This window comes from Drosophila navojoa, chromosome 5, assembly GCF_054131105.1.
Source record: "Drosophila navojoa isolate 15081-1374.11 chromosome 5, UAZ_NAV_1.0, whole genome shotgun sequence".
NCBI classification, from domain to species: Eukaryota; Metazoa; Arthropoda; class Insecta; order Diptera; family Drosophilidae; genus Drosophila; species Drosophila navojoa.
The window spans coordinates 17,051,362-17,077,564 of NC_142893.1; the positions used below are offsets into that span (position 1 = coordinate 17,051,362).

General features: G+C 43.1%; 1 protein-coding gene across 3 annotated transcripts; it reads right to left on the minus strand.

The window, feature by feature from the left end:
- Positions 1 to 948: 948 nt before the first annotated feature.
- Positions 949 to 26,169, minus strand: chn (zinc finger transcriptional factor charlatan). 3 transcript variants are annotated; one of them, XM_030389154.2, is made up of 7 exons: positions 25,587 to 26,168; positions 7,914 to 8,227; positions 6,853 to 7,376; positions 5,770 to 6,789; positions 4,779 to 4,991; positions 4,253 to 4,591; positions 949 to 3,248 (listed from the first exon to the last, which is right to left on the minus strand). In XM_030389154.2, the coding sequence occupies exons 2-7, from the start codon at positions 8,130 to 8,132 to the stop codon at positions 1,292 to 1,294; spliced, it is 4,272 nt and encodes a 1,423-aa protein (XP_030245014.1). In that variant the 5' UTR covers positions 8,133 to 8,227; positions 25,587 to 26,168; the 3' UTR covers positions 949 to 1,291. The 3 variants fall into 3 exon arrangements, with proteins under 3 accessions (XP_030245014.1, XP_030245013.1, XP_089118009.1); XM_030389153.2 differs by lacking the exon at positions 25,587 to 26,168 and adding an exon at positions 19,125 to 19,457; XM_089261883.1 differs by lacking the exons at positions 4,253 to 4,591; positions 4,779 to 4,991 and having other exon boundaries at positions 25,587 to 26,169.
- Between the last annotated feature and the right edge of the window lie 34 nt (positions 26,170 to 26,203).

The window sequence follows — 26,203 nt, forward strand, 5'->3', positions numbered from 1 at the left end:
TTTATTTTTAGTTTTCTTTTGTTTTGTGTTAGTTTATCGTTTGGTGTAATAAATTTACGTTTAAGTTTACCACATTTAGCAAAAACACACATTTTACACTAGAAATTGTTTATAGCATTGTTTATTTGTTATTTTATTTGTAACTTCTGCTGCTACTACTTCTTCTTCTTCTCTTAATATTTTCCCCGACACATTTCAGTCAAATATTTCCTTCTTGTTCAGTGTGTGGTAAAAAGTTATTCCATATATATATATATACTATATATATATATTGTATTTTCTTTGAGTATTTTGTATTTGTTGCTGTTGTTGTTGTTGATAAAATCATAAGTACAACTACACGTTTAATAATAATAATAATAATCATAATCATATAGTTTATGTTTTGTTTCTTCATCCATAAGCATTAAATTCTATTAACTGAATGCTTGCTGTATTTGTTGTGGGCATTTTGTGGGCGTGGCTGTTGCTCAAGCAACTGAACTAAAGCTACAAACTAAATAAATGTTCGTTATGTTAAAGCTTAAGTTAAGAATAATAAAGAAATAAGGCAGAAAGGTATTGATTGAGGTTTTGCATTCCATATTTCGTATAAATTAAATATATGTATGTATATATGTGTATGTATATATATATGTGTGTGTGTGTGTTTAGCGAATAATAGAACTTAAACAACTAGTAAATAACATGGCAAAAATTATACTCGTATTAAGTAACTAAAATATGAAGTTCCTTGTTTCTTTTTTTCTTGTTTTTAAATGGCAAATTAAAGCTATTTCACTTCACAAATGATTTTTTGCAACAAAATTGAAGATATTTGATAAATGCTCATCGAATATCTTCCTAAATTCTATTAAGTGTTTCATTATTATAATATAATATATTAGTGTACTTGTTGTTGTCTTTTTGCCTTTTGTTTAAACACTACAATGTGAGTTTGCTTTGTGAGTGTGTGTATGTGTGTGTGTGTGTCTTTTACATAACCTCAATTAAACAATTAATATAATGTGAAATTGATCGAAATTTGGGGAAACTTTCTACCAGCTTATCTTTTTTTATGCTTTTTATGTTTTTTTTTTGTTTTTAAGAGAAATCATATTTCAGGTACATCACAACTTAAAATTTAACAAATAAATGCAAATTTGTTCTTTAATGAATTTTCAATGTTAATGCCTAATGCATAAGAAATGTACATATATGGCAAGCAAAACATTTTCTAAGATTAATGAGAAATTGGTTTGCTCTAAACTAAATAAAAAGTGAGGGACTGCGGGAGAGCGAGCGCCAGTTTTTACAGTTTGGCATGCTTCAGGCGACGATGTAACTGCAAGCTGTAGCGCCGCTCAAACTGTGCGCTGCACTGCCGACAGCCGTGCGACGCAACTCTCAGAGCACGATGCTTCCAAAACCGATGCAGCGCCAGAGAGCCAAGCGTATGATAGTTGAAGCTAATGCCACCGCCGCCATTGCGCCGCCGACTGGCCGTGCAGCTGGCGCAGCCCAATCTCTGGTGCACCAGCTTATTGAGATGCTTGTCGCGCAGCATGGCAACCACCGCCTCCGGAGAGAGGCGTATTTTCTTTGGCTGCGCCTGCTTGCGCGAACTGCGCGCTGTCTCTGCATCGGACTTTTTGCTGAAGTCTAACGGCGCTGTTAAATACTCCTGTTTGCTGGCAGCATCGGCCAGCAGTGGCAGCAGCGTTGCCAGCTGATTCAGGGACTTGCGCGAGGCGCTAGCAGCGCAGCTGTTATTGGCGCTGTTGTTGATGTTGCTGTTGTTGTTGCAGTTGCTGCTGTTGCTGTTGAGAGTATGTTGACTAACAGCCGGCTTCTTGGGACTTTTGCGCGGTGCTGCCAGATCTAGTTGACGCTTGAGCAGCGACTGGGGCTGCGACGCCGGCGCCACTGTTAACTTTGGCGGCGCAGCGCTGCTGATGTTGCTGTTGCTGCTGCCGGTAGGCACCTTGGGTGTTATGGTCAGTGTAATGTCCTCCTTGTTGCGCAGATACTCAATGTACTCCTCCGTCTCGCTCATCAGACGTCGCCGTTTGCCGGGCGACAACTGTTGCTGGCCCGTCGTAGTTGCTGTCGGCAGCGCTGCCGCGGCGGCGGCCAGCATCAGAGGCGTCTCAGCTGCATAGTATTTGTTAATAATATCTTTAACATAATTCTGAAACTGTGTGCCAATGCGATTGAGATTCTGGTACTCCATTTGGGTGAGAAAGGGTGTGTTGTTGCTGTTGTTGTTGTTGCTGTTGCTGTTGGGTGCTGCTGTTACTGCAGCCACTGCTGCAGTGCCAACAGCGGCAGCCGCTGCTGCAGCAGCTGTTGCAGTTGCCATGGCTGCTGCTGCCGCTGCTGCGGCCGTTGCCTCAGACCTGCTGGTGTTGTTCTCCTTGTCATCCTGTGGACAATGATGCATGGCATTTCTGTGAGATTTCTCTTTGTAATAGCTGTGACTGTTGTTGTTGTTGTTGTTGTTATTATTATTGTGGTTATTGTTGTTATTGTTAAGTTTATACGCGGGAGACGATTTAATAAGCTGCACTCGCTGCTGCTGCTGCTGTTGCTGTTGCTGTAGCTGCAGTTGTTGTTGCTGCTGATTCTCTTGATCTTCGTCATACTCAATTTTGAGCTTTCGCTTGCTGGCGAGCAGCTCAATGGCCGTCTGCTCGTAGGCTGCCGCCTCCAGAAATGCCGCTGCCATCAGCGCCTTGCTGCTGCTGTTGCTGTTGCTGTTGTTGTTGTTGCTCTGCTCCTTCAGCTCGCTCTCATGTTCGTGCTCGCTCGACGAGCGCAAGCTTTTGCCATTGCTGTTGGCATGACGCGACAATTTCATGGGTGAACTAGCGCCCGACATGTTGTACTCGTCGCCCGAGTACGAAGAGGAGGATGCCGACGACGGTGTATTCTCATCATCCTCGCCCGTCGAGTGCTGCCTGGCACGCATAACGCCAAACTTTTGACGCTGGCCAATGTTGCCGCCGTTGCTGCTGCTGCTGCTGCTGCTGTTGTTGTTGTTGATGTTGCTGCCGCTGTTACTGTTGCTGCTGCTGTGATGGCCGCCCATGCTGCTCAGGCTGTGCAATAGCGCTGCAGCCTCTCGTGTCGTCCATTGCGAAGGCAGTTTATTATTGAACAGGAGTTGATGATTTGCTGGTATTTTCAACTCGTGCACGCCTCCCGCTTTATGAAAATCCTGAGCGACCGAAGCTGTATTGCGACTAATTGCGTCCATTTTTAGCAGACTGCGGGAGAAGAGAGCAAGCGAAAGGAGAGATTAGATGAGGCAATTGCATTGGGTAAATTAGAAAATCAATGTAAAATAAAATAAAATTATAAAATAAATATAAAATAAAATAAAATTAATATAAAAAATATAATATAAAAACACTAAACATAAGATAAGAGATAAACTATATTTAATGAAATTTGGCAAACATATAAAACTAAATTTGATTGAAACTTGATAAATATGCAAGAAAAATGGAAGAAAAATATACAAAACAATTTAATTAAAGCCCAACAACACAAGATTTAGTTCATTATTATTCGATTAACAATGAACAAAAAATAAATAAATAAATAAAAACAACAACAAATGAATAATTACATTTGGCAACAAATTTGAAAAAATCTATTAAAATGTAATCGTGAAAAGAAAATTAATAAAACAAGAAAATAATTATATTTGGCAACGACGTAAAAATATTTTTATATATATTTATATTTTATATTTTTAAAATATATATATATTATATTTTTATAATAATATATAATAAACTTTGGAAAATATGCGAAAAAAAATGGACAAAACAATTTGATAAAAGCTGGGAACAACAATGAAACAAATCAGTACATAATTAAAAATAATATGAATTTCATATAAACAATGAAATTTGGCAACAATTCGTGAAATATTAACCAAAAATTAGCCTATGGAAATTGGCAACAATAAATAAATAAAGGAAAAAGGAACTTTCAAATAAATAATAAAGTTTTGGCAACACATTTTGGTTCAAGTATAAACCAAAAAGGAAACTAGAAAATTTTTGAAAGTCCCCATTAAATAAATAATAAAACTTTTCATTAATATTTCAAAAATATACACCCAAACAGAAATCAGCACATATTAAAAAAATAACCCAAAGAAAGGAAATCATGAAACTGGACAAGAAGACAACAACAAACGCATTGAGGACAACACAAAAATGGGTTAAATGAGGAGCAACTGAAGTGGGACAGCAAATACCGCGCATAGTCCTCCGGATCGCTGCCCTCGGCTTCGAGGTATTGAAATAAACGCTCCGAGCCGCGTTTCTGTGTCGCCGCATTCGGCAGGCTGCCGGTGAGCAGATCGTGCGGCGGTATCAGGGAGCCATTGGCACTGAGACGCCAGCCCACCATTGAGGTGGGATTCACGATGATCTCCTGCAGGGGGCCGCCGGTGATGTTGCCGCTGCTGCCGCCACCGCCACCGCCAGCGCCGCCGCCGCCTCCAGACACGCCCTCATTGGTGGTGGTGGTGTAGATGGTAACGGCACCGCTGCCGCTCACATTGCCAACGGTCTGGCCGCCGCCGCTCGACGTGCTGCAGTGCGTGTTCAGGGTAGGCGTAGGTGTACGTATGTGTGTTTGTGTGTGTGTGAGTTGAGAGAACAAGAGAACGAGGGTAGTAACAAGAGTTAGAGGAACTTTTGTGCACGCTTGTGGAACAATGGGAGTTCGGTGACTAGGGGTGGGGGAGGGGGTTCAAGAATTGGGTCTGAGAACGTTACCCAAAAGCATTGCCGGCATTGTGAAACGTGTTCAGCTGATTGTTGGCCACGAGCGTGTTGCCAATCGTACGCAAGACATTCAAGTTTTGGCTATGCGTTGCATTGTTGTTGCCATTGTTGCCATTGTTGTTGTTGTTGCCGCCGTTGTTATTGTTGTTGTTGCTGCCGCTGTTGTTGCTGCTACTGCTGCGCGCTGGACGATTATCGTGCGGACTGCATTTGATTTAAAGAGAAACAACATTTCACTCAGAAGGACCATGATGTCATATCAGAGAAGCGAATCACATAGATTATAGGACATAGTCTAACAACTGATTGATATAGAACGTTATCGAAATCTCTCTTCTATTCAAGTTCTCCATCAACTTAAATAGGATAACATATCAGAGTGACGATCGACTATCATATAGATCATAGGTACTATTTATCAGACTTTTATCAGTCTATTGCTATAGATCCTCATCTAGTTTTCTCTTCTATCTTCTATTCAAGCTCTATATCTATCTATATATAATGGCATATCAGCTAAGCGATTGCTCATATCTTATATCATATAACACACATCATAATATAACGTCTCTTGATCTTTCATTCTTGCTCATTCCTATCGAACTATCTATAATTTTATACCAGGTATTTAGATATATTATAATACTATATTATGGATTATCATGTATGCATATCACCATCTAGATCTCTCGCTCATCTATGATGCTTTTACAAAGAAGCGATGGATCGGCTCTCGTATATCTCACCGACTTTATAAAAACAAATGACCGTAGATCATCCGCTAAATCATCATCTATATCACTTTAAACTCTATCCCAGCAATCCACCTAAGTAAGCCCAAAGTCAAACCTCCTGCTCGACTCTCAAATAGATCAATCAACTCTAACAATCAAATACCATAGATTATCATCTAGATCTCTTATCCAATCCCTGCTTAGCCTATCTTAACAACTCAATAGAACTGGCAATTGGCTCTACTTACTGCACATCACTCATGTGAATTTGGTATTCCTCCTGGGTGTCGGCCAGGTAGGAGCACTTGCTGCACGCCCGCTTGTTGTGCACCTTGAGCACGTGGGTGGCCAGGCGCTCGGAGCGCGCCGCCTTGTAATCGCAGAGCAGGCAAACGAAGGGCTTTGTGTGGGTGTTGAGGTGACGCTTGAGGCCCCACTTGTCGGCGCCCGACCAGGGACAGTAGCAGCAGGTGAAGCGCTTCTCGCGCTTCGGCTTCAGCAGGCCGGAGCCGGCGGCACTGCTGCTGCCCGAACCGGAACTGGAGCTGGCCACCGGCTGCTGGGCGCTGTTCATCACGGCGGCCACATGCAGCGGCAGCACTGAGCCATCGTCCAACTTCTCCTGCTTCAGCTGGGCGAGCGGCATGTCCGCAGCGGAGGCCACCGCTTCGATGGTCTCCGCAATGCTCATGCTGGTCGAGGTGGGATGTCGCTGTGCCTCCAGGAAGGCATTATCAATGTTCACGCCCGTCGCATTGATCGTCACGTTGCCACGGCCGCCCGCATGATGCGAGCCGACGCCGGAGCCACTGCCGCCACCACCGCTGCCGGCGGGCACATGCCGGCGCGTCTTATTGATGTCGTACTGCAGCTCGCGATGCATGCGCAGAAAATGCTTCTTGACGTGATCGGCGCGGTTGAACTGCTTGAGGCAGGCATAGCACTGAAAGGGCTTCTCGTCCTTGTGGATGTTCTCGTGGCGTGTGTACAGATCCCGGCGATCCGTCGAGTAGGGGCAATGGGTGCACGCGTAGCGCTTCACGATGTGCACTCCGTTCGCTGCGGCTGCGGCGGCCGCTGCCTGGGCCTGGGAGGATTTCTTGCTGCGACTGCCGCCGCCAGAGCCAGAGCTGCTGCCGCCGCCGCTGCTGCTGCTCGAATTGGTGGGCGCTGAGGTGGGCGTGGATTGGGCCAGGTTCTGGGCCGCATTGGCCGATGTGGAGGGACTGGCATAGATCAGCTCCGCCGAGTGCTCCTGACGATGTTTTCTAAGGGAATAACAAGAGATTCAAATCCTTTTCCAACATCCAATTACACCGCTAGCTACTCACTTGGACTTGGGCGTGCTCTGATGCTGTTGTTGCTGCTGCTGCTGTTGTTGTTGCTGCTGCTGTTGCTGTTGTTGCTGCTGCTGTTGCTGTTGCTGCTGCTGACTCACTTGCGCATAGCTCTGCAGCTTACCGCCCGTTGTCCACTGCACCAGCTGCGGCTGCTGTTGCTCCGCTGCGCCCGTCTCCTGCGCCCAGCGCTGCTGCTGCTCGCCGGCCTTCAGCAGGCCCGCCTGTCCGGCGGCAAAGCCATTCTGCATTAGGGCAGCCAGACCGAAAGCTGTGCTCAAATGATCCTCGGACTTGAAGCTGCCCACGGCTGCGACGCTGGGCGCCGGCACCACTGAGGCGCCGCTGCCGCTGGCGCTGACCACCACAGAGTTGCCCGACTCTGATTGCTGCTGCTGCTGCTGCTGTTGTTGGATAACATTGGCCTGGGTTGTGGCCACGTTGTTGCCGCTGCCGCCGCCCGCAGCACCACTTGCTTCGTACTCAATGCTGGGCGCGGCGGTGCGATCAATTTGTTGCTATTGAGAGAAAGGTGAAAATAAAAGAAAAATTAATAAATTATTTATATTTTATTTTCATATTAAAATTATTTTATATTTTATTATGCACGCGTAGCGTGCATTTATTATATTTTTGTATTCATTTTATTTATTTTTTTTTTATTTATTATATTTTTATTTTTTATATTTGTATACCGATATTTATTTATTATATTTTTGTATTCATTTTATTTAATTTTTTTTTTTATATTTTTATTTTTTATTTATTTTATTATTTTTATTTATTTTATTATTTTTATTTATTTTTTTTATATATAGTTTCTTATTAATTTTATATATTTTCTTTATTATTTTTATTTTTATTATTATTTTATTTTTTTTGTTTTTTTTTTTTATTTTTTATTTCATGCATTATTTATAATTTTTTGTTATATCAATTTTAAGTTTTTTTTTTATAATTATAAGATCACAGAGGAAAATTTCTTTATTATTTCGATTCAGTTTCACTGTTGATCGAACCACTGTTAACTATTTAGCCTCCGTCCCTTTACTTACCAAATTCGTAAACGAGCGCTGCTCGCCCTCGGGCACCGCCGTGGGTCCACTGGTGGCCACCTGAGCCACCGGCGTGCCGAGCGTATGCAAACCGTTGCCGGTCTCCTCGCCGTATAGTTTACGTGTGATTTCCTTGAACATATCTTCATATGTGGCCTCAACATTTGAGGACTGTGCGCTCGCTGTGTTGCATCCTGTCGCTGGTATTAGTGTTGCCATTGCTGCGACTGTTTGGCCTTGGCTTGCGGCGGCGTTGCACGAAAATTGCAGCGACTACTTCTCTCGCTGTTGCCTCCACGTATGCGCTTCGAAAACTGCAAAGATAAGCCAAAAGAGAGAGAGAGAATGAGTAAGGGAGATAAAAAAGAGACAGATAGAGGGAGAAAGAGAGTGGGCTGACTGACCACATTAAGTTAGTCAGTGTGCCTAAGCTTAACGCACATTCACATCCGGCACACAAAATACCCAATGCCCACACAAAGCCCCCCCTCCCAATCGACGTCAGTTCGAAGAATTGTCTGTTGACACACCAACGGTTGCCGACGACGGCCTGGAACCTGCCTGCCTTGGGCCCTAGCCATGCGGGTGGGCCCCAGGGGGGTTTTCTTTTTCGATTGATGCTGACGTCGTTCCAAGCAGCATCAGCTGAGTCAGCGCCAGCCCAAGCAGCGCTTGGAGCACACTTTTTTTTCCACACGACATTTTTATTCACCACTTGTTGGACTGGTGACAAAAGTGAGTGGTTTGGAATAAATATTCTTATATATACATTTACATATAGAGTGAATATCAGAGATTTGATTTGGCTTATTTTTAATTTATTTAGCAAAGCATTTGATTCTAATTCCTTAATGGGTTTATTTACTTTCATTTTAAGATTTATTTATTTTGTCAGATATTATTTAGTTTTATATAGTATATATTATTTATTTAATTTACATATTATTTATCATTAATTAGTATTTCATATTTATTATCAAGTATAAGTTTTTTATTTATTGATTTTTGATTTATTTAATATTAAGTATTATTTATTTTTTTATTTTTATATTATTTTATTTATTTATTATTTTATTTATTTATTATTTTATTTATTTATTTATTATGTAGTTGAATTTGCCAATTTTTTTCAGCTTTGATTTTAATTTATTGGTATTGGTTATATATTTAAATATTTTTTTTAATTTTGAATTATTACGGTTTTGTTTTTTTGCCATTTATTAACTATTAGTTTTGAATTTTTTTTTTTTTTTATTAACAATAGTTTTCTATTATTTATTTTTTCCCAATATTTCTATTCACTTTAAGAATGTATATTTATTTATTTTTATTTTATTTACAATATTTATTTTTAATTATTCAGTTTGCTTTGCACACTCAAACCCACTTTCGACACTTTTGTCGCCTGATCGCAGCGTCTGTTTTGCTGCATGCATTAATAAAATGACAACAACAACGCTTGGGCTTGATGGAAGAAGTGGAAGCGGGGCAAGCAACTTTATTGCGAAAACCCAACGCGCCCAAAAACTTTGCACATTTGGAGGATATCTAAGCGCATCTCTCACTCTAAATACAACACAAATTGCCAAGCAACAACAACAACAACAACTGTTTGTTGCGTTGTAATTTTGGCGGCACGTTTGTTGTTGTTGGTGGGTGGCTCTACGTTGTTGTAGTTGTTGTTGTTGCTGCTGCTGGCCCACATGTTGCTGATGGCTGCGCCTCATTTTTCAAGTGAGATGCTGAACAAAAAACAAACAATTTTTGTATGGCGACAAAATTGTTTTTGTTATGGGCATGGAGCATGGGGCATGGGACATGGGCGCGTTTCTTTCGATGGCCCAGAGCCAACACAGTGGGAGCCACCCACACGCGCCTAGGCCCAGGCCCATGCGGCAAATGGGCAAGGGGGGCGGGCCTGGCCTGGCCTGCCGGGGAGTGCTCTGTCGGTCTGTCTGTGTGTGTGTGTGTAAGGAATGAGAGAATTTTTGTCTGTGTGTGTGTGTGTGACCGTACCGAAGCGTGTTTTCTTTCGTCTCTTTTCGCGTCATATTTCGTATGGTTATTTGTTGTTGTTGTTGTTGGTTTTTGCATATTTGATTTTATGCTTTGTGTGCTTTTTACAGTTGTTGCCCACACTTTGCGCCACTGGGGGCGTTTGAGTCTTCTGCTTTATTTCGTTTCTCATTCGTTTGCTTTGCATTTGCTTTCGCGGCTGCGGCTGCGGCTGTGGCTGTGGCTTCAGCTTTGGTTTGTTGTGTCTCGTTGGGTAGGTCTACAAAGCCTGCAGATCTCAGCCCAGCTGCTCCCCTCCACGCTCCCTCGCTTGCCTTGCCGCCCGCCCACGCCCTTTCAGTGACTCGCTGCGTGTGGCTTTTCAAGCCAAGGGCATTGTTATTGATGTTGATTTGATTGTGGCTGTTGTTGTTGTTGTTGTTGGGTGGGTGACTCGACTTTTGTCTCAGCTCAAGATCAATGTATACAATATAATCTATAGGGTATATGCAATATTATATACAATTGTTTGCGATTAAATCTTTAGCCCTCTCTGGAGACACTCTTAAATTCAAGAGAAATATTATTCAATTTTACAATATCGTCAGCCTTCATTTGCAATATTATCAATTTTTGCAATATCTTTCGTCATTCAAAATGTTTCGCAAAAACTTAATATATTAAAAAAAACACACAAATACCCGATAAGAAAGGGCCAAGCGATGGGGTCAACATTTGTGGGCGAGCGATAGACACATAAACATAAACACACACACACACACAACAAAAAGTGTCATGCGTTGCCAACAACAGCGGCAGAGTGTGTGGGTGTTCGGTTGGGGCCAGGCACTGAAAAAACACCAACAACATCCGCTTTGCTAATAGCAGGCAGCTAAAAAAAAAAAAATAAAATAACTGAAAAAAAAACCCAGAGACAGCAAACCAAACGGCGGCGTCAAATGGGCGCGTCAGCGAGTGGGCTGAAAATGGGCGCAACAGTCGTCGCCGCTAGCAGCAGCACTAGCCCCAGCACCAACAGCAACAAAATCAATTTACAACAACTCTAACACGCGCACCATCAAGAACAAATACAGCGATCAGTCGCCGTCAGCGACAGCGACGCCGACGCCACCGCCGCCTGTGGTGGGTGTGCAAAAAAACCGACATCAGCATTGGCATCCGCAGCAGCTGCGACGCTCTGCTGCTGCCCGCAATGACAACGCAATTTGGGGGAGTCAGCGAGAGTGAAAGAGCGCGAGAGAGCGCGCTAAACCGGTTGGCAGCTGAACATAAAAATGCCGGTTGCGGAGCTTTTGCTGTAGTAATAATTGAAGTGAGAGCGCAAGCGAAGCAAGCAAAGAGAGCAAAGATATGACAGGGCGCACGTCTGCCGATCGTTTTCGCTCTTCTTCTTTTGTCCAGCTGTCGGCTGTTGTCTTTCGTGGTGCAGATGCCGGACGATTGACTGTTAACGGTAAACGCATTATTGGGTGGCTTCTCTTCAAATAAGGCAGCAGAGTCAATTGCTGTTGTTGTTTGTTTGTTATTTTTTTATGTTCTTTTTTGCTGATAATGTTTTTTCAGAATTGCGCGTTGCGTGTGCTACATATGTACGCGTATGTATGTATGTGTGTGCACATGTATATATATTTGTTAGGGGGCGGGCGTCACACTGCTAAATTGCCAAAGCAAAGTCGTACTTTTGACTGAGCGTATGTATGTAAGCATACTTATGTATGTATGTATGTGCAGTTAAATGTATATTTGTATATTTGTAAACACACACACATGGACAGTTTAACACCGTGGGCCGAGCCGACCCGATGGCAGCTCAGGGTGAGCAACAACATTACTGAAAGCTGTTGTTGTTGCGGTGAACGGTGAAAGGCCAAGATACGCGGGAGAAGCGAAGAGAGAGAGAGAGAGAGAGAGAGAGAAGAGGAGCACCGATTGGGAGGAGGGCGACCAGCAGAGAACAAGCAATGGACAACGGCAGCGGCAGCGGCTGCGGCTGCGGCAGCTAATGACATGTTAACGCCAAGCAGCAGCCGTCTGTCGGTCCCAAAGCCACACGCAGTTATTAAAAAGTGCTTTTGCGCGATGGCCTGCACAGTGGGGCGAGTTAATTGGAAGGGCGGCACCAGACCAAATACACATAAAAGTGAGCAAAGCCAACAACTTCGAGTGGCACACGCAATGCAAACAACTTTTTAATCTTTACATGTTTGTGCATATTAACACTTAGTAGATACGAGTTTAATTTAATAATTAATTATTTTAATACATATGTACATAAAAAAAAATAATATAAATTCATAAAAAACTAAAATTTTATTATTCTGCTGGGTATAAAATAAAAATTAAAGCTTATCTAATGCGAAATGAGAATCAACAAAAGTTCTATTGTTGGTTTTATAAGTATTTTATACATTAACTCACTGTAAAATTATTATTTCAATTATTCAATAAATTATTGTAATATTTAAGAATAAGTGGATATTTTTGTTCCATCTCAGATAATAGTTTATTTATTTTCAATCAGCAAAAATAATTTCAGTATCTCCAGCGCTTGCATTTCTAACAACTTGTACCACTGTCTTGCGCCTCTGTCTGGCATTAACAGCGCGACCGATACATCGATACACAACAACAACAACAACAGCAACAAGTTGTTAAAGTGGGTGGCTGTCTAACAGCTGTTGTGTCCAGCTAAATTCAACGATCGCTCGAACGACAGCAATATAAAATCTTCAATTTTATATGCGCAACAGCAGCAACAACAACAAACAACAACAGCAACCAGGGGACGCAACGTAGATGATTTTCTTGGCTGCTTCACACGCCTACGCAGCAGCAGCAGCGGCGCATGCGTGTGGGCTGCTTGCATTGGTATTGTTGTTGTTACGTGGGAGGGAGTGGGGTGGCCACAGCAAATTTTACAAAATATAAAACAAAAGGGAAATAAGCAAAATAGCTGAATATATGTATGTATGTATGTATGTGTAGTCAATATGTAAACGCTGCATTTACGATTCGTCTTCATTTCGGTTGTTGTTGTTGCTGTCGTTGCTTTGCACTTTTGGCAGCTGCGCCACAGACATCCGCCAGCGCCGCTGCGGGCTGTGTCTATGTGTGCGTGTGTCTCTCGATGTCTCGGTGTGTGTGTGAAGGCGCAGAGGGCAGCTTTATATGGGCGGCAGGTGGTAATTTTTGTGGCCAGTCGAAGACAACAGCAAAACGATGCGACGGCAGCTGCTGCTGCTGCTATTTTTTTTTTTTTGCCTCTCTTTTTTGGCGTCTTCTTTTTGAGCTGAGCTTTGGCCCAAGATGAGCGGACAGACAACAAAGCAATAAGCGCAGCACTTTAAAGCTGGTTTCCTAAGGTGTGTGTGTGTGAGTGCTTGTATATGTATGTGTAATATCTCTGTCTGCTTGTTGATTTTTGGGTGGTGCTGGTAGCATCGCCTTGTGGGCGTTTGCTGCAGCGCCAATAACAACAGCAACATTTACCACAGCAGCAGCAACAGCAACATTCACAGCAGCAACATCTTCAAGGGCAGCCATTAGTTCAGTTCAGTTCAGTTCGCTTCATTTCGCTTCGATTCGAACCAAGTCATATATAGCATTTCAGTTGTCTCTCCGACTTCAGCTTTTGGCTATGCTTATTATTATTGCTGCCGCCGTTGTTGTTGCTGCTGTTGCTGTTGTCTTATTTTTTTGCTGGCAGCTGTTGGCAGGTGCGCGCCCTCATAAAACGTTGTCGAACGACCCAAAATGCAGGCGCTGCTGCAACAGCAACAGCAGCAGCAGCAGCAGCAGCAAAAGGAAAAAGAAAATGGCGATCTCTGCGTCTGGCGTCCCTCTTTCAAGTGCCAGTTGCACCCTCCTACTTGGTCTTCACCTCCCCTACTCCTCCTACTTCTCATCCTCATCCTCCTCCTCCTGCTTCTGCTTCTCTCGCTTTTCTTATGAAATCTTTGCCTTTTACTTAAAATGCTGCCCAAGCAACATGTGCATCGCCTCAGCACTGACTGTCTGCCTGTCTGTCCTACGATCTCTGCCCCTCCTGGGGTAGCAATTTATGCCGCTGTTGTTTCACATTTAGGGGTGGTTTTTTTTTCCGTCGTGTTCAATGTTAGTTCTGGTCGCAGGGTTGGCGAGCAGGTTGCAGCTGCCGCCAGAGGGAGCGACTCCTCTGCCAGCCTGTTGCTGGACTATTGGCCTGCAGTGCGTGCATCGGCACTTGCGCTTAGGGGTTGAGCCTTACCAGCTGACAAGTGGATAAGCCCGGCTAGAAGGGATGACCAATTATGCGATGGCATGCAGACATATGCACATATGATTATACTACATTCGGATTTGTTACACCTGACAGGCCGGTTCTAGCCATTACATATGCCCCGAACATATTAAAATTTATAATGGAGCTAACAACATTTTATTCTGAATATTAGATTAGGATTTTTTAAAGCTTTACTTTGAAGAGTGATCGAAAACTCATGATCCTTAATTGTTATGAAAAGGGTATCAAATAAATCATGCAAATAAAGTCTAATTCTAAACTAAATCTAAATCTATTATATCTTTCACTGTAGATTCCAATGGAGTTATGAACTGAATATGAATATGGGTTATCAAGTAATCAAATAATTAAAGTCTATATGATCATAGTTTATATCTATATTATATCTTCCAGGATCTATTGAATCAATAACATCTTAAAGGTGATCTCTCCATTCTAGAACTGAGCCCAATCGAAATATCTCGAATACTACAATTGACAGGCTTTATTATTCGAGCGGATCTTAGGGTTGTTCTTCCGATTAGTTATACATTATATACACACAAAACGGATAGATACTTATGTATACGTGTTTGTATATATGTATGTATCTATCCGTTTTCATGTGTATGTATAAGAGCATGTGCTCTAAACCCAACCCAAAATTTTAACGTTGAGTTGTTGACGCTGGACGCCTCTTAAAATTAACAACAACAACAACAATACCAGAAGCAGCAGGCAGTCACACACACACACATACATTCATACACAACCTCCGAAAGAAACAGACCCAATAATGAAATTTCACAACAACCTTCGTCGACGACTCGTGTGTTTTTTTCTCTTCTTGATTTTTGGTTTTTTGGGCCGTCCCAACGTTGAATATTGAAAAACGGTTGAGGTTTTTAGGCAAATTGTAGTAGGAGGAGGCGATGGCAATGGCGATGCGCCGGCAGCAGTGCGAGGCCCCGACTCCAGTCACAGTCGCAGTCACCGCCACCGCCACCGCCACAGCCCCATAGAATGAGGCAGCGAAACGCAGATAATGATGATCACAAAGCGCACAAAGAGCAGCGCGACTGAGCTGAGGAGGGGGCGACGACTGAAGACGAGTTTCTCGTTTTCGGGCCACGCCAACAAAGTGACTGGCCCGATAAAAAACGAGCAAACCCAACCGAAAACCAAAAACCAAAATATAATCAAGCCAACAGCTCTAACCCCTCCCCCAACACACTGAGAGGGACTGAGCCCTGGCCCAACCCAAGTTTGAAAGCGGCGAATGGTCCACAAATGAAATGAAATGAAATGGAATCCTACGCAATGGGGTGGCTGCTGTGGCTGTCGCTGCTGCTGCTGCTGCTTCTGCTTCTACTTCTGCAAAGGGGACGCGACTCAAAGACGCCACAGGTAAAAAGTAGAAACCTTGAAAGCCGCAAAACAAACAGCTGCTGCTATGTGGAACAGGTAAACTCTCTCGGGCAGGTAAGCTGCAGCATGGTCAGGCCGGGTCGGCTCGGGGGAGGCGACGGCGCTGTAACAGGAAATTCCTATGTGATTTTTGGTGAGATTGTTCGGCCGGTGCAGCCAGCGAACAAGCAACCCTCTTGGCAGGCAGGTACCGATCTACCGATCGTCGATCGTCCCGTTGTCTTTCCGCAAGCCACCCTCCCCTATAGATCGCCATCCGTCCATTGGGCCCCGACGGGAAGTGCGTAATTTAGTTTGTGAAGTTTGCGCTCTGGCTGCGTTTTGGGGTCGCGCCTTTGTTCATGGGAACTTGAACTTGGCAGAGCAAAGGGAGAGATAGCTGGCTGCGTGTCTGAATATGGCTGTGTGGGTCTATCTTTTTAACTGGGGTGTGTCACCATAAAGAGATCTAGCATGATAGATAATTGTCTAATTGGCAAGAAATTTGATAAATTATCATACAGATCCTGTTATAAATGAGAATATATGTATATAAAATATTAAACTGAGTCAAAAACTAACAGAAAGCTTAATGTTAACATAGCTGAATCCTTAAGCTCAACTATTGGCACTCTTAATTTCCAAATCATCGCTCATAAAAGAGAGTAGAGGCGAGTGCTTTATTTATAACTGCGCATTGGCTCTCTGAGAATCAAGCTTATGCACACCTACAAACATGTATGAATCTGTATAGATACATACATTATGTATGTGTGTATGTGTGCGTGTGTGTCTGTAACCGAAAAACGATCGCCGCATTGACAACTCCTTGCTTGAAAATGATGAAAGCGCAGCAAAAAGTGCTAAAGTAAACGAAGGGGAGACGACGCTGCATAAACAACAAAATGTGAGCAACAAAAACAACAACGGGCAAATTATAGAGGGCCGAATTGTGTGGGGGCGGTAACGCAGACAGCAGCAGCCAAGCAAAGCAAAAACGAAGTGAACGAACGCAGCAGGAAGAAGAGAGGAGAGGTTGAGCGAGGAGAGCAGAGCAGAGCAGAGTAATGCAAAAGTTGTTGCTGGTGTTGCTGTTGGGTGGGTGTAAGAAATTCATCAGAAGTCGTCGTCGCTGGGCAGGCCGAGGCGAAACTGCAGGCAGGCAGGCAAACGGCAGTGGGCAAGCAAAGAATTTGTGTGCGATAAACTAACAAAAGGGTGTGAAGGCAAAAATAAAAAATAAAATAAAATAAAACAGAAAACGAGAGCCGAGGGCCGAGGGCCGCTGTTTAGGCAGTGGACGCCAAAATAAAAACCTAAACAAGTAAGAAGACTCTAGTCGATGCTGCTCGACTAGGAGATACCCTGAACCCTCCAAGCTGATATTCTTATCATTCTGCACTTCTATTATGCACGCACACATAAATACACATGCATCCACCCTCACGCGCCCGCGCTCTGCTAACTGCGCAGGAAGCAGCGACTGCGCTTGGGCTGCGCTGCAGTGTGGGCAATAGTATGAGAATTTACTTGATGAATAACTTCGTTTATAAACATACGATCTTAATGAAATTTTCAGGGCGTAATCATATGGTAAAAATGTGTGTACATTCCAAAGCACAAGTCTCTAGTACTTGAAATGCGTTTTTTACAAATTGGGGGCGAAGAAGGCGTGGTATCCAAAATCTGTTGATTACAAAATGTTTGTATTCATTATCTCTATATACACAGTAAATCTGAAGTCTCTACGTCTAATAGTACTCCGATGAGGCTCAAAAAACAAAATCAATTTTTCGATTATTCTCGATAAAAAAGTTATCGGATGAGTTATCGAAAAAATAAAGCAAACTCGTACTGCGTATGGTATACACGAGTATGCACACGAAATTTCAGCTCTCTAGCTCTTATATCTTCTGAGATCTCGGCGTTCATACGGACGGACGGACGGACGGACGGACGGACGGACGGACGGACGGACGGACGGACGGACGGACGGACGGACAGACGGACAGGGCTATATCGACTCAGCTCATCGTGCTGATCAAGAATATATATACTTTATGGGGTCTGCGATGATTCCTTCTGCCTGTTACATACTTTTACACAAAAACATTATACCCTGATTTCCCATTTTCAATGGGTTCAGGGTATAAAAATCAACATACGAAACAGCAGGCGGTAGAAGAAGCAAACGACGGGCGACGGTCAGTCGCGTCGCTTGCTGTGAGAGACAGACAGTGTGCGAGAGAGCGAGCCGAAAGTCGGGAGTTGAGCCAAGCGAGGCGGCAATTAAAGAGCGCAACGGTTATGCGACAAAGCAAAAGAATAAATAGGGCTGAGGTAGGCGTCGAGTCGAGTCGGGTCGAATCGCGCAATGTGTCGCGCCGTTCGCCCCGGGGGAAACGGGCAGGCAAGATTTTCAAACATCACCCACTCACACAAGACTCTCTACGTGTGCATGTACATGTGTGCGTGTGTGTGTGTGTGTGCGAGTGCGTTGCGCATTTGGTAAAGAAGAAACACGAGAGCGCAGGCAGACGGATGAAAAGAAAGTAGGATAATGTAGGCGCAGGGTTGCCAGACCAACACACTACAAATGCGAAGCTACAAGTGTGCGTGACAGAAAGAGAGGGCGGCAGGCAGGCAGTCAGCCAGACAGTTAGTGTGGGAGCAGGAGGAAGAGTGTACCCAACACACACGCAAGCTGTCAAGGATGTTGTTGCCGTTGGGTTTGGCGGTGGTGGTGGTGGGTTTCACATCATTCATTATCGTTGCCCCTTGCAGAGCGAGGGAGGGCCAACTGCTATGGCGACCGAGGCTCGATTTTCATCTGTCTGTATGAGTGTGTCTGTGCTGGCATCTCTTTTGTGATTGCCACAGGCGGGCCCGACCCAAGGCACGAAAGGGGTGCCCACTCTTCGCGGGCATTCTTTGTATTTTTTTTTTTTGGTTTTTGGGAGTGTTGTCTGAGTGTTGGTGCGTTTTTTGGGCGTTGGAGTGGCTGTTTTTTTTTGGGTTGTCTGTGTATAATTGGAAATTGGGTAACCGGTTTTAAGCCGCCAGCTACCTGTGGGTTGTGGTTGTTGGCTGTGGCCTTCGGAATGATTTTTGTCGATGGGTCTATGTAATGTATGCTAGTATTAGTGTCTCAATGTCTGTGTGAATATACATACATATCTGTTAGCCACATGCGTTCTAAGCGTTAACATGTGTCCAGCTAAAACTGACAAGCTAAACATATATGATAAATTTGCTAATATCCTGTCTACATTATAATCTTGGCATCGCAATATGTAAAAGTCTGGCAACGTCCTTCCAAAAACTGTGCCCTTGAACATTGGGCACATCCATTCCAAAAAGTGACACACATACACAGCCAGACACACGACACATACAAGAAAACCACTGCAAGTGCTCAGAAATCTGATTATCAATAATTATTTATAGCCGCCAAGACGGCATTTATTCTGCGCCCTTAGTTCTTAATTATTTTGAATATTTTAATACATATGATAATTAATATGTACCTTTGATTGTTTGTAATTAGTCCGTGTTCTTTGGACTTTAAGCCATTTCTAAACGCCGCAAAACGTCCTTTTATTGTTGTTGCTGTTCTCGTTGTGTCACTGTTACACTCACACACAATTTGTTTACTATTTGTAGAGTATGCAATTAGATGCAGACATGCACATTAAATTGTGCACTTTAATTAATCAAAACACTGGCCAAAAATCTGTAAAAACACGCGCCGGCCAATATACAAGAAATTGTTTGTGGTGCTGTGCTGTTATAATGCACGCGATGCGAGCTAACGAACCGAACGCCACGAAAAATTCCAACAGACTGCGAGAGCGTCACCGACACCAGGCAGAATGTGGGAGAGAAGCATGGAACGATGACGCAGCCAGCTGCTGCTGAAACGACCGCGCTCGGGCAGCGTCAGTGCTGCTGCACAGTGGGATAAATCGCTCAATCGACAATGCAAAGTTGATTTCCTTGAATTCCGTGAGTGATATTAATTTAATAAGTGTAGCATGACTTAATTGTGGGTAATTTAATCAAAAACACATATTAGTTTTAACTAAAAATTTAAATTGAAGAATTTTAAAATAATTTTGGTACTATTATATACTGAAATGAACTTATTGTGACAAGTGCACATATGTAATTCCGTAGTATTCCACTGTTCCCAGCCGCCGGGGGCCCAAGCAGCCACCTTATACAGCGAATGATCGAATAAAAGAGAAATTGCAACAAACAATCGACGGCGTCGCCGGCGTCTCTGTCGCTGTTGGCGTCGACAGCAACAGCCAAGGCACGGCCAGGCAAGCCACCCGCTCATTCACGTTTTTGCTGTTGTTGTGTGGGCCTGAGTGAGAGCATCAGAGAGCAACAGTGGGAGCGGGGTAGCATAGACGCTGCTATTGCTGCTGCTGTTGTTGTTGTTTATTGCGTAGGGTGGGTTGGCTTGTAGAATTTCTGGACAATATTGTTGTTGGCTCAGCCGCTGCGCAGTCGCGCAGAAGCAGGTCAGTTTGTGTGGCGTCCGCCGCTGCGCAACTTGATTTTTGTTGTATTTTTATGCGCGGCCGTCGGCGTCGGCGGGTTGACTGTTGGTAATGATCTTCGTGCATGTGGGTTGCTGCTTGTGGCTGTTTTTGTAGCCGCCGTTGTTGCTGTTGTTGCTTTTGCTGTTACTGTTGGCGGCATCGGCTACGGGGGACGATTGACTGTTGCGTTCATTAGCGTGGCCGCGGCTTTTTGGGCTCGTTTCCGAGGAGGTGCTGATACATACACACTTACATACATATGTATATACACACATAGTCCAGGTAGACACAATACAAATGTATTTATATACATACATATGTATGTACATAAGGTTGGGCAGGTAGTTGGCAGCTGGGTGGCGCTGGCTGCAGCGTGGGCAGCACAGCTGAAATTGAGGTTAGGCTGAAGTCAAAGCCAAAAGAAAAACTCGACTTGAATAATCTGTCAATGCTATGCAAATGTGCATGACTCACAGGGAAATACCTCAATAGTGCAAGACTTGCACTCGACGCCGCCACTCGCAACTACAACGAAATCACGAGCAACGCGACGCAGTCAATGAAATTGAAAGTTGAACGCAATCAATGGCTGAAAGAAGAAGCATCGCATCAAGCTGCGCTGCAACTGAGCTAGTGAGCAGAGCAGATAACGTTCTGTTGCTGTTGCTTTGTTGTCGTTGTTCTTATTATTACTTTTATTGTAGCGAAAAGTTACGGATCTTGTGATTGTTGCTTTAATCAGTGAGTAGCGAAGCGGGTGAATCAATTAGTGAAATGACGATGGGCTAAAATGCATTTAGATGAGAGTGCATTGGAAGCTAACAGTTACTCAGCTAAAAGATGCGTTACAGAAGAGGAATCTTATGAGATAGGAAATGTATAAAAAAGGGAACAAGTTATAATAATATTGATAATAATGAAGAATAAAAGATGATAAAATATATAATAATAATTGAAAAGATAAAAAAACCTTATATGTATATTAATAATTATATATTAAATTTCTTTTTAGAATAAATATTATATCTTTATATAATTAAAATTTATAATGTGAATTGATGAGCCATTTAACAGACTATTGATTTTATTTTAATAATTACGATTTTTTAGATATTTATATTTATTAATCAAAATAATTCCAAAGAAATAAAATAAAGATTTATACTTTGTATAGAATTTTAAAAAATTGCGTAAAATATACAAATAAATTTTTCAATTGACTTTGCCATTAAGAAAATTGTTAAAGTCTTCTTCTTTCCAAATAAATACTCTTACAGTTATTTACGCTCCCATAAACTCCCCTAACCAAGCCCAGCCTCAGGCAAAGCCATTTCAGAAATGCCTTCAGTGCAGCGCAATGCGTCAGATTACGGATCAAGAGACAAAACAGGTTACTCAGTGAAATGGAGCACCCTACTTTTAGACTTCATTGCCACTCAAGTGGCGATGGTGGCTGATGACGAGACCGTTGCCGCTGCAAAGGAGCGCTGGCTAGTGAACCGGTTTGAAGCAGCCGCAGCCGCAGCAGCAGCAGCGGCAGCAGCCCTAACTAACGAGGCCCGAGACGTGAGCATGTGGCCCACTGGCCCAAGGAAAGCAGCAGACGCAGACAGCCAAAACACAGTCGATCGACATCGAACTCTGGCAATGCCAAATGATGCTCGGCGAGCGATATCACAGCTGTTGCACTTGTCGGGTGGACTGACGCGTCGACCGCTAACCTCTGGCCATCCTTGTGTGCGCTGTGCTGTGGTGATATAACGAAAGCTGCGTAATGAGCAGAGCCAATTACAAAACGAGCTGGGTGGAAACCTGTTGCTGGTCACTGGGCGAAGCCCTTCCTCAGTGAGGAGAAAGTGTCGCTGGGTAGGGCTTCATCCACAAGGCGCCAGGCGAAGATCACAAAAAATCCCTTAGCTTGGACGTTCCCGATTCCCCCTTTTGCCGATCGTCACGATTTGCTTGCACTTTGTCACGTCTCATTTAACAAAAAAAAAAAAGTATATATACATACATACATATCTGTATATAAAAAGTGGAGTGTCGCCGAACAGAGGGGCCCAACCTGACCCTCACGCCAAGGCAACACACAGACAATGGCCTAGGGTGGGTTGCGATCGTCGTTCTCTCGTCGCTCTCACATATTCAACATGGCGTAGCCTAGCGTGGGACGGACACGGGCTGGAGTAGGCGGCGGGGTAGAGGCAACAGCTCGGGTAGGGGCAGTATCCGAGAGACGAGGGTACGGTAACGCATGCGCAATTCGCCGACTATAAAAACTCGAAAACGTGGGCGTGGGTGGGCCGAACATCTATTCAGTCGTTGTCTAGCTAACTGTGTATGTATGTGTGTGTGTATGTGTGTGTGTTTGTGTATGTGTGTGTGTGCTTGGATACAGTTCCCGGCATTTGCTTTTGCGGTCGGCCTTTGCTCACTTGTGAGTCACGGGCTTCTGGGCTCTGGGCCCTGGGTGAGTTCGTGTTTTCGGTTAGTGGGGGCAACTCTGGTGGCGGGTCAAAACTGGAATGTGATCAACAGGAAATGGTCAGCAGTTTAGCTGCCCCACGCCGCCACCACTCCAAATGAAGTAATTTTTCTGTATGAAATTTCTATACAATTCTAGAAAAATACGACGGTTACTGAAATGTGAAAGATATTGTATAGATAGTATTGGTTTAAAGACATTCTTACAACCCTATTAGCTAAAGTGGTTTATTATTATACTATAAGCATATATTTATTTATACTGTTATTTTGTTATTAATATTATAATTATATTATAAGTATTCCATGGTCATATTGTAAGTCTATGTTCAAATTATTTCGAGAAGGCAGAGGAAAAGAAAGCACACAGACAGGATATCCACCAAAAAAGGATAGCATTAGCCCTAAGATAGAGAGGAACACAGTATGGAAGAAAGCAAGGAGAGGAAGAGTTAGCCTTAAGGTAGAGAAAGAAGGAAATATAAAAGGAAGCAAGTAAGAATAAAGAGAGTTAGTCTTAAGTTACAATTGATCAATTAGCAGATAACTCAAATTTAGGTCATTCTAATAAGGGATTTATTGCAGTCGCATATTTTGAAGACGTTCACAAATTTGATTTCACTTTGATTTCACTTTAACCTTATCCAAGAGTATTGGAATGCAAATAAGCCTGCCTCCATTGACATTTTTAAAGAGATAAAACCTTTCTTACGCAGAAAAACCTCCTAATAATGTTGCGGGCTAAGAATTCTAGATCATGCAATAATTCATGTTGTTATTCAATAATCTCTGCGAGCTAAAGTCCTTGGTAGGATGCTAGACAAATAGGTAGATCCCTTTCATTTCTACTACTTTTATGTAAATCTAATGGTATTTTTGGTAAGAACCATTTTGATACCTTTAATTTATACTAAAACTATTATGGTGATTGTAATTTAATTCTATAAAATCTAAACTGATTTTCTCTAGGGATCGATTGGATTCCTCATGTCCATCACGATTACTCTAGATATTTGTCAAAAATTCTAAAATATATTCTTTGTGTTTAAAAATACATAAACAAGTTTATATATGTGTGTACGTATTACTAAACAATATAAATGTTTGTTTTTAAAGAGGCTCTCTAGAATTCTCCATTTTAATTGAAAGTTATATACAAATATAATATTTATGCATTATATATCAACTGTGAGACGTCTGACAATTTGTAATTGAATTCGATGTGTGTTTTTGTAGCAACCACCACAAAAACTTTTAGATGCATTTAATATTTAAATATATAGACATACATGTATTTCTCATACTACAAACTGAATAATATATAGGTATATATTGATGTCTATATGTAATCCTTTATAATTTCACTGCACACACAGACATATGTTAAATCCCATGCAGCGAAATAGGAATGCATAAAGCTTTGCATTTTATATAAGGTATAAATCATGTACATATGTATGTATGTATTTGTGTGTGTGTGTGTGTGTGTAATATACTAATAAAATGCTCAACTCAAACTAACGGAATTCGTAACTTCCCCGCTGACGTTGCACTCCCTCTGCAGGACGTCTATTTGCATTGCCTAGCAACAACAGGGAAAATAAAAGCTAGAAAGAATTTTAGTTTCACCAAATACATGAACATAAATAACAAAATACAAATTATATAATGAAAACACAGACACAAGCATACGCTCATGTATATTAATATATGTATGTACACACACACACACCCACACACACACACACATGTTTGCATATGCCGCATATGTTGCATAAAAAGCTAAAGCACAAAAACCATATGCAATCAGCGCCCCACTCACGCCCACAGAAATCAAATAGTGCGTGAGCGAGACAAGGAGAGCGAGTGCATGAGCGAGAGAGACGGAGCAAATGCAATTGCATATTGCGAACGCAGCTGGACAGCAGAGAAGAGGAAGCACGCACACAAACTACATATTTGACACTAAGCGAGAGAGAACTTTAGCTCTCTCTCTCTCTCACTCACTCTCTCTTACTCTTTCACTCACTCTCTCGCTCTCTTTTTGAGCTGGATTTGAAAACTGCAACAATAATTCCTTTGCAGTTTTTTGATGCGATTGAGCGACAGCTGGGGGGTGGTTGGGCGGTGGACGGTTGTTTTGGAAGAGGGGGCAGGGGAGGGTGTGGGTGGTGGGTGAACCAAAAATTGTTATAGACACAAAATTTATGATATGCGCCGCCTGGTGGTAGGAAAAACAACCACCCAACCCAATGCGAAAAGTCGTTCGCTTGTAGTTTTCAAAATGCCAAAGCAGCTAAAGCTTCAATATCTATGTGTGTATGTGTGTGTGTGTGTGTGTTTGTGTGTGTGCGCGTGGGTGTGAGTGTGTGCATTGTTTTGGGGGTTGGTATTTTTGCTGCATAGAGCGCCTGCTCGAATACCAATACCAATGACAAAAAAGCCATGGCAAATGCTTCCATGTGGAGCAAGCCAGCCCATCGTATTGATGATGGAAAAATAGAAGTTGGCGCTGTTTTTAGTTTGTGGGGGTTGTTTGGAGCCCGACAATAGTTGCCGTTGCTGTTGCTGTTGCTGTTGCTGTTATCGTTGTCGTTGCTGTTGCTCTTCGTGCCGTGCGGTGGGGTGATTCTCTGGAAAAAGTGCATACCGAAAAATATATACGCACACAGACAGGCGGAACGCTCACACTCACAGTTACGCTCACACTCACACTCGCACTCACACAAACGCAGTGCGGAAAAATCAATAAATCATTTGTTGGAAAATTTTTTAATTGCCCACTACTATGGACTTATATAGAATCCAATCCAATTGAATGTTCCCCCTTTTTGGCAGCTGTCGCTAAATACGCACGGCGCGGCATATGCAACTCCCCCATGCAGCGGTATTTGCACGTAATTCGTGTAATTTTGGGCGAAAAGCCATTGCATACTTTTATGCGCTGCAACTTACCAACATGTTCGCAGAGATTTTCGCGGCCAGCCAAGAAGTATGCAACAGAAATGTTCGTCGACGAGCGCCAGCAGCGCGACTCGCAGGCAAAACTTTTGGGAATCCTTTTCAGCCGTATTTTCTTCAGCTTCTGCTCTTTATTTTTGCTTCTCTGTTTTCCTTTTTTCGTCACTTTTTTCAGTTGTTCTTTGACTTGGTTACGCACTGCACTTTTAGCATTTGACGCGACACAATGGGCATTCACAACTAACCTCATCAACACTCACACACTGAATGAATACTCGAATGAATGGGAGTGGAACAGAGCCGAGCGCCTAGAATGCAAAGCGGCGACTGGCGACTGGCGTAGTTGCCGTTAGACTTGTGTTGCTGTGCTGTGCGCCAGCCCTGGCGTCGGTGCCGACGTTTTAGGAGGCGGCGCGACCGACCGCCTCTTTTACGCACTCACACACACAACAGTATTTAACCGTTATTATTATTTGCTGTGTAATCGTTTGTCTGTGTTTTGTTTTTGGCGGCTGCAGCAGCGTTTCGTTTTTGCTGTTGTTGCCGCGCCGATTGCCAGTCGCGCAATAATTGCGCTCCGAGTTGTGCAATCGCACAAAAAGCTTCCTGTT

Coding starts and splice junctions, on each gene's coding strand:
- chn (XM_030389154.2), bottom strand. CDS start 8,132: ATGGCAACACTAATACCAGCGACAGGATGCAACACAGCGAGCGCACAG. Junction 4,592..4,778: donor AATGCCGGCAATGCTTTTGG/GTAACGTTCTCA, acceptor CACGCACTGCAG/CACGTCGAGCGGCGGCGGCC. Junction 3,249..4,252: donor GATCCGGAGGACTATGCGCG/GTATTTGCTGTC, acceptor CTTCTCCCGCAG/TCTGCTAAAAATGGACGCAA.